Here is an 8,263-nt window from a genome sequence, read left to right as displayed (position 1 = left end):
ATCTAATGTCCAAAACTGAAAAAATAATTTCATTGAGGAGAGAGGTTTGCATGCAAGTCAATATGCAATAGTCCATGTCACAATAAAATCCAGCAACACAAAAATGAGCACGTCTGAAGATCAATTATTTATAAGAGTATTGTGTTGTGATAAATGCAAAGAATCATCCACGAGATTACTGCAGATTAAGAATATGAGCGTTACTGTGTCACTGTGTATTTCCTGAAACCACCAGGAGGCGGCGACAAACTGCTAAAAGCAGGTATTTCTAATTTTTTATGACTGAGGTTTCCCCAGAGCAAGATTTAAACTATTGCGTTTTCCATTTGCAGTTGAAAATAATAAAATAACAACAACGTTTAATTGGAATGAAGACAAATACGAGCATTTTAATATATTTTACGAACCCTCAATGCAATAATAGAGCTGTAAATTTCTGGAGAAGGCTGATGTCTTCTCTTCTGCTAAGCAAGAAAAACATTTAGCTATATTTTTACCACACACTGCGAAATAAAAACGTCGCTCCATCCTGTTTTAGAAAGGCTAAAAGGCATTATTTTATTTCTTCTTGCCGAGACCATCATGTACTTGCTTTCTATTTCCAGCAGGTGTCACCAGCATATAACCGCAGAAAAAATATTAACTGAGTATCTCAGTCCTGTGTGAACTTAATACACAAATGCAATATTTTATATATACACTCTCATATATCTATACAATAACCAGACTCTTCTCCAGGTTCTAAGCTACTTCTGCCATTCATAACAGGGAAAAACAAAAAATAATTTGGTCATTTAATTGTTACGGTTAAACTGAGCTGTGATTGGACGTGCGCGATGACTTCTAACACTGAACACAAATAAAATCTCTAAATGTACATATAGGATGATATAATAATCAAATCGCTATTAACGGATATGGATGCCATCTCTTCATTATTTAAATATCCATCTGAGGTAAGTGAATGTTTGGCATTTAATAGTGAAAGAAACAGGACATGAAATTCTTCTTGGTTTGGGGCTTTTGTTGAGAATGTACAAGACTCCTGAAAATAACACATTATTTCACATTAACCAATATTTGTGTCAGTGTATGACCTTTATCGGCGAATGAAATGGCCCAAAAACAAAACAAAACAAAAAAAACCGTGAGCTTGTCTTTCAAGCACTTTGGTTATTCCACTGAAAATGCGCAAATTACGAAGCAGTCAATACAGTCCGGCTCAATAGCATGATGATGATGGTGATAAGCCTGACCCCCCACCAGCCTTTCGCTTTCATTCTTTCCTCTTGTCTTGCCCCATCTTCTGGCCCCTCTCTGCAATCTGTGCCTCCGCCACCTTTGGCGTCAGTCCGGCCGCTGGCACCTGTGCAAGTCCTGGCAACCAAAACCAAGACGCCTTGCTAAGCTCAGTTCAACTGATTCGTTTAGGCAATTGCACTCTGACTCTGGTCTGTGTGAACGGCAACTTGCTCATCTCAGACTTTTTTTGTGGGGTGTGGACACGCTGGTTTTCTGTCTGTTCAGTTGCTGTTTAGTTGTTTCTTTTGGCCTATTTAATGTATCACTGAAATATTTCCCAGGTTTTCCCATATGCTGATTATTTCTATCACCATGATTTTCTTATCCTACACAATTAGCTTTTATAGTAGGTCTCCAAATGAAGGATTTTGGTTTGTGGAGCCAACTATTTGAATGATATTAAAAATAAATATATATTATTACAGATTTATTATAATTAATGCTTGTAAGGGGATTTTCCTACATCCTCTATATGAGATTAACCCCATTTCTCCCAAAGATGGAGGCTAAGAGAAGCAGCCTGAATCCTACGTTTTTTTGTGCCATCCTCTCCTTATTCCATTTTCTCTTTCAGCTCAGTGACAGATGGCGAGTCCCTCTCCCCCAGGGGAAGCCAGTCTCTGTAAATGCGGCCGCATGTCAATCACCGGCTCTCATGTGATGGCTCTTGCCAATGACGTGCCAGCCATATGGGCCTGGCATCAGAGCTGGTATGTAACCCACCCAGTCCTGCCTCTGAGGTGCCACACGGCTCCCTCCTCGCGTTTGGGCTGGGGATAGCAGCAGTAGACAGAGCAGGGTGGCAGGAGAGGAGAGAGAGGTGTGAGAGCAGAACGCAGCGCCTCGCTCGCACAAGCATCCGTGCAGGGCGTGTGGATGTGATGCCCACCCGGAGAGAGATGGTGTAAACAAACCCGCTTTGCCCCGTCACTGAGCTCCACCACGGAGGTAGGATACACAATTCTAGTCAATAGACTATCAGATAATGATCCAGTTTTGTTTTTGTCTTTGTGCTAATGTCTCTTACAGCTACGTTAGGGGAGAATTCTGCGTCTCGATGCCAGGTTGAGATAATTTAACGCTTTAAACCTGTTTTGGAAGAAGGATGCATTTCTCTTCGCTGTCTTTGATCATTTGATCAGAGATGTGATCAGATTGGGCTCGTAAGCTCTTCATAAGGCTTTTTATTACCGGTCTTTTGGAAGATATCGATCCTTCTGTGTTTCACAGACTTCGTTTAAATAAATCTACAAATGCACACTGACCCTCAAGAGACAGTTTATACTTGTCACTTTTGCAGTCATAATTTGCATTTTATTGTCTTAGAAATTGAGCACTCTGTGTGTGTATGTGTGTGTGTTCCTGCATGATGCGCGTCAGAGCACTGTGGGGGTAGTATTCTCCACAGAGATACACAGGCTAATTGACAAGGTATTGGTAGGCATTAATTACATTGTGCTTACAAGATTAGATAAAAAATACGCCCTTGGACACCAAACCCACAGCTGAGCTCAGGGTACTGAGAATCTGTAGAGATTTGTGGATGTGGTAGCTTTTATAATGGCTTTATATGCAATTTTAGTACAGAACTTGTCTATTTAACCCGTATCATCGGTGGGTATGACGCCATGAATTCGGAGAGAATTGGTATTTTCAGCGAGGTTCAAGGAAGGTTTTTTAAAAAAATTATCATGAGCAAATATTTATTAAAACCTGGCCTTGTGTAACTAAAAAAAGAGCTTTTATACGGCTGGAATCTAAAATTGTTTTTGAAGGAAAAGAAAGGTGTCGATGAAATAAAAAAAAATTGTCAAGGTCAATATTAAAACATACGATCACTTTCGGTTAAATATGTTTTCTTTAGTCTAGACGAACAAAAGTTCTGCAAAAGGAAACCTCAGATGAGGATTTAGCTGTGGCCTGCGTGATCTGCAGAGGTGTGCTAAATAAGGTTCATGAACCGGCAGAGAGTTAATTGAGGCTCTGGTGCAAAAGCCATATTTTTCAACAGCGTTTTCATTATTACAATTTCTGAATGTTATATAAAATATGTAGATTTGTTTTTTTTTTTAAGTATTCTCAATTGTGAATCTTTAATTAAACCTTTACAAGTGTTTTTTTTTTTTAATGTTAATTTTAACACAAAAATGTAGGATCTCAGGGCTCGTGTGCGGCCTGCTTGTAATGGAATTCCTCCAAGTTGGTAATTTATTGGACAGAGGGACCCGCACCCTCGTGAGCCCCTTGGGGGTTCAGCTGAAGCAGGCCAGTCTGTTCCGTGCTGCTAGAGGGAACAGATATGTTGAGGCCGAGAGTTGGCCTGCACAGTTACTTCATGCCTACAGAATAAACCAAATGCATCTGATTTTCTTGAAACACTTAACAAAAATATAAACTCTTTATTTAGAGTCTAAAATTTTCTGGCTTATTGCCAGAAAAATTTTTAAAAAGGGTGGAAAAATAAGAATACGTGAACTCTTTGGCAGTAATTTTATAAGACCAAGCATTGGTTTAGCACAATATGAAATTGATTAAATTTTAACTAAAGCTAAAATTTATGGATTTAATTTTTTTCCGCAAAAGATGACAATTTCTAGCCATCAAACAATATTTTATGCCATATAGATAACCTGCCTTTTAGGGTTTGAAACCTACATGATGGGATAATTTTACCAACTGTCTAGATTGTCTCGTACATCTCTTAGGCAGATATAACCCACTGTGGAACAGCTGGGATGTCCTAACTGGTGGATATCAGTCTGAAGAAGACTTGGTCTTCAATTTAAAACTCGGTGATCAAAACCACAAGGCATTCCTAATGCTTATAAAATAATTGGCGAATAATAATTATGTTTTTCTTTTGTAATGTTTTGATAAGGGACATCTATAAGCTACGGCCCTACGAGGGCGCACCAGAGAGGCTTTGTAATGCGTGCTTATGGGTGCGTAAATAGCAGGGCGCCCAACAGCCAGGCTGAAGCGCTGTTTATCTGTCTTGCAGGTTGCACGCCACAATGTTGAGCCGTCTGTTCAGCGAGGTGCTGCCAGACGTCCAGAGGCTCGCAGCCGACTGGGTGGAGGACAATGAGGTCGAGGACTGCAAAGCCAAGGAAGATGACCACGAGCCCTGCCACCTCGGGGAGGACGATCTGGACGAGCCACAGGAAGGCAGCAGTCGAGCAGAGTCTGAGATGGCCGGCGACGATGATGAGGATGAGGAGGTGGAGGAAGAGGAGTGTGGGGATGAGAACAGTGGAGACAAACCCAAGAAGCGCGGTCCAAAGAAACGTAAGATGACGGCGGCTCGCGTGGAGCGCTCCAAGATGCGCCGGGTAAAGGCGAATGCTCGGGAGCGCATGCGCATGCACGACTTGAATTCCGCACTGGACAACCTGCGCAAAGTGGTCCCCTGCTATTCAAAAACCCAAAAGCTCTCTAAGATAGAGACTCTGAGGCTGGCCAAGAATTATATATTAGCCCTTGGGGAGATTTTACGCAACGGAAAACGTCCAGATGTGGTGACCTACGTGCAGATGTTGTGTAAAGGCCTGTCCCAGCCCACCACCAATCTGGTGGCAGGCTGCCTTCAGCTCAACACCAGGAACTTCCTAACTGAACCGTGTTCAGACGGAGCCCGCTTTCACATGCCGAGTTCTCCTTTCTCAGTCCATCCCTACTCCTACCGGTGTTCACGCCTCTCCAGCCCACATTACCAGCCCGGGACCGGTGCGCTCAACCTGCGAAGCCACTCCTACGGCCCTGGGTACGAGGCCGTATACCCGCCGGGCGGCACGTCCCCTGACTACAGCAGTCCGGACTACGAAGGCCAGCACAGCCCTCCAGTCTGCCTGAACGGCGGACTCGCCGGGAGGCAGCAGGAGTCCTCTGAGACAGACAGGAACTATCATTACTCTGTACACTACTCTGGACTGACCACTTCTCGACCCAGCCACAGCCTGTCCTTTGGGCCCTCGGGAACGCGCAGTGGGGGTGCGCACTCAGAAAACATTCCACCTTTCCACGATGTACACTTGCACCATGACAGGGCGCCCCCATACGAGGATCTGAATGCTTTTTTCCACAATTGATTCCGTACTATGGTCCAATCAGGCTTATTGACATTCTAATGACAATCCTATAATGTTTAATATTGTTTGGGAAACAAGAAGAGCTTCTAAAGGAAGGAGTTGGACGTGGCAGAAAGATTCTTCTGATTATCTTCTGTATTCTACTGATGTCATCCCTATACTGTTGTACATCATATCAAAGTGTGTCCAGTATTATCCTGTATGCAGAATGAGTGCAACTGACATAAACGATGTATAGGCCAACATGAAACATGTTATGACTCAAACGACATAAAATAAAAAAGTGTTTTCTAATTGTCTGAAATGATGGAACAAATCTTCTTTCTTCTCTGGGGGAGCATTCTCTCAGTCATCGCCATTTCCATGAAATCTACTTTGAAACCCAGTTAATAAAAAGGTTGCTTGGGATAAAAAAAAAAAAAAAACGTAGAAATTAACGGCTGTAAGTAATATAACTGGATACAAATATTCACTGTGTCAAAATAACAGAATGTGTTTAGTCAGCAGGCGTGACTAAACACATTCTGACTGACTTTTTGTCGCGTAAAACACACTTAAAACTCGTTTTTCACAGATACGTCCCATAGCTCAAGGTTGCGAAACCTTCACAGTCAACAGATTACAATAATAAACTAAAAGCCTTTTATATCTGCATTGTGCCAATATTTTCTAGATTTTTGCTTTATAAATTAAGAATTTCTGTGCGTGGCTCGACACAGATTGTAGGAATTAAACGCACAAAGGCACATAATTTGATTTTGGTTTAAGCTCCGTGGTTTTGGCCTGCAAGTCTCAAAATATATGAAGAACAAAACATTTTAAACACAGCTGCTAGTAAGAAAATCTGGACTGTCGAGGACATGGGTTAATTAGAGTAACAACCACTTGTATACGCCTGTGCACTGTCGAGTAAACGCTGATACAGACATATACAGAAATCAAGCAAACCTGTTACAGAAAGTGAAAGTTAAAACGAAGTCAGCTGCGTTTCATCGGGCCATAACTTGCACTTATTAAAGGTGCATTCTCCTGCCTTCTGAGGCATCCTTGAACTTTAAAGTGGCCTGGAACAGACTTACCATTAATAAGGACTACTCTATCCTACTTAAATCCAAGGGGCATGTTTCCATAGAAAATGTGAAATTACCGGGTTAGTGTGGGAAAAATATCGAGCTGACTTTGATTAGCAGTTAATAGACATGCGTTCTAACAACCGAGTATGTAATATAAAATTTCAGACCAATTATTTGAGATGTTGTTTAACCCAGCCACGGGGGAGGGGGGCACTGTACTCTCAGTGCCAGTTCCAAGCCCAGAAAACGATGAGAATTGCGCATTCGGTGAAAAATCGTTGTCAAATCAAATATGCGGATAATAAATTTGAGCTGCTATGTGTTGCGTTTTAAACACATTTTATTTTATTTTTAGCTACGACTGTTCATACGGCAACCTTAATCAAACCCTCAAGTGTTTAGCAATAAATGCGTGCCAAATCATTTTGGCTTCCATCTTTTAGTTTTGTAGGCTGCGCAACGTTTTTTTTTTTTTTAATTCAATCTATGGTTTTAAATATTCAGCAATGCAATGGATCCGTTCAAGATGGCAATAGTTTAAAGGCCCTCAAAGCGTGGGAGGCGGAACAAGTAGCCTTCAGAAATAAGGCGCACGGCGTTCAGATTAGCTGTTTTCTTTTCCAGCACACTGCGCATGGATCTGGGCCCTGTCATACCACCGCAGTTTGATTCTCAGGTGAACGTATTTGTCCAACAGCTTAAATAATAGAATCACCTCATTAACAATTCATAGCACTTACTTATTGCAAAAAATAATATCAACACTGAGCACAAATAAGTTCTTGGTAAAGTTTTTAAAGCCTGCTTTAAAACCACATTTCGGCATGAAATGAAGTTAAAATGGACCACAAATGCAACAATTATCCGTGTAAGCGAAGAGTTCACAATTTATGTGGTCGAGATCATATGATTTCTCATATCACCGGAGAGAGCAGCCACCATCTTTGGACCGATGCCCTGGGTCCCATATGTTGTTGTGGACATCCAGGGGAAATCAGTACCGGGCACCGCAGGGTGGAAACGGTTCCATCCAGCACTAACCTAAGCAAAAGGAAAAAAATGAAAAAAAAAAAAAATGCAACGGCTTGTCAGCGAACTCTACATGAAAAAAAAAATAAAAAAGTTTGTCAGAAATATATTTTTGCATTTTCATTTCATTTCATTTTCGCATAAAAATGTCCATCTGACGCCCCGCGTCAGTGAAAGAGTCGGGCAGGTGCAAAAGGTGAGTCAGTGACCCGTTCTTTTGAAGGACACGCACGCACACCTGCAGGCGTAAACGCACACGTCTTAATGCACAAAGTCTGCACCACTAACACTAACAGTAATATAGAGCCTACATGAATAAAGAAACTGAGCAGTTTTGAAAGGATTTGGCAGGGCCGCAATTTTGGTGATCGTGGAGGGCAGACAAGCAAAAACGGGTTTTAAGGCCATTTTTGATCAAAGAAAGTTCTGAGATAACGAGCTTTATTTATTACGGTGATTTAAAATATGAATGCATTTTAATGTGCTTTACTTTAAGGTTCATTAAACGGGACTATAGTATTTATGGTTTTATTTTTTTGAAAGGGAAAAATCACATCATTTTGTTTTTCACTATGCACATGCCCCCCTATAAACTGACACAGCCTAAACATTTTTTAAGAACATTTGTAGGTTATAAATATTTAATATTACAATTATTTAAAATATCGTAATTTGGGGTTTGCCAAAAAAATAAATAAATAAATAAAATAAAAAAAGAATCAGTCCCACGAGTGTAGACTGAATGAAAAGACGCAAAATCAATGTCAAGAA

The 8,263-nt window shown here is 41.1% G+C and overlaps 1 protein-coding gene across 1 annotated transcript; it reads left to right on the top strand.

Annotated features, from left to right (window-relative positions):
- Positions 1–2,040: 2,040 nt before the first annotated feature.
- Positions 2,041–5,661, top strand: LOC115798300 (neurogenic differentiation factor 2-like). The gene is made up of 2 exons (XM_030755108.1): positions 2,041–2,250; positions 4,304–5,661. The coding sequence occupies exon 2, from the start codon at positions 4,317–4,319 to the stop codon at positions 5,388–5,390; it is 1,074 nt and encodes a 357-aa protein (XP_030610968.1). The 5' UTR covers positions 2,041–2,250; positions 4,304–4,316; the 3' UTR covers positions 5,391–5,661.
- Positions 5,662–8,263: the final 2,602 nt, after the last annotated feature.

This window comes from Archocentrus centrarchus, chromosome 19 (assembly GCF_007364275.1).
Source record: "Archocentrus centrarchus isolate MPI-CPG fArcCen1 chromosome 19, fArcCen1, whole genome shotgun sequence".
Classification (NCBI taxonomy): Eukaryota; Metazoa; Chordata; class Actinopteri; order Cichliformes; family Cichlidae; genus Archocentrus; species Archocentrus centrarchus.
This window is presented reverse-complemented; position numbering and strand designations above follow the sequence as displayed.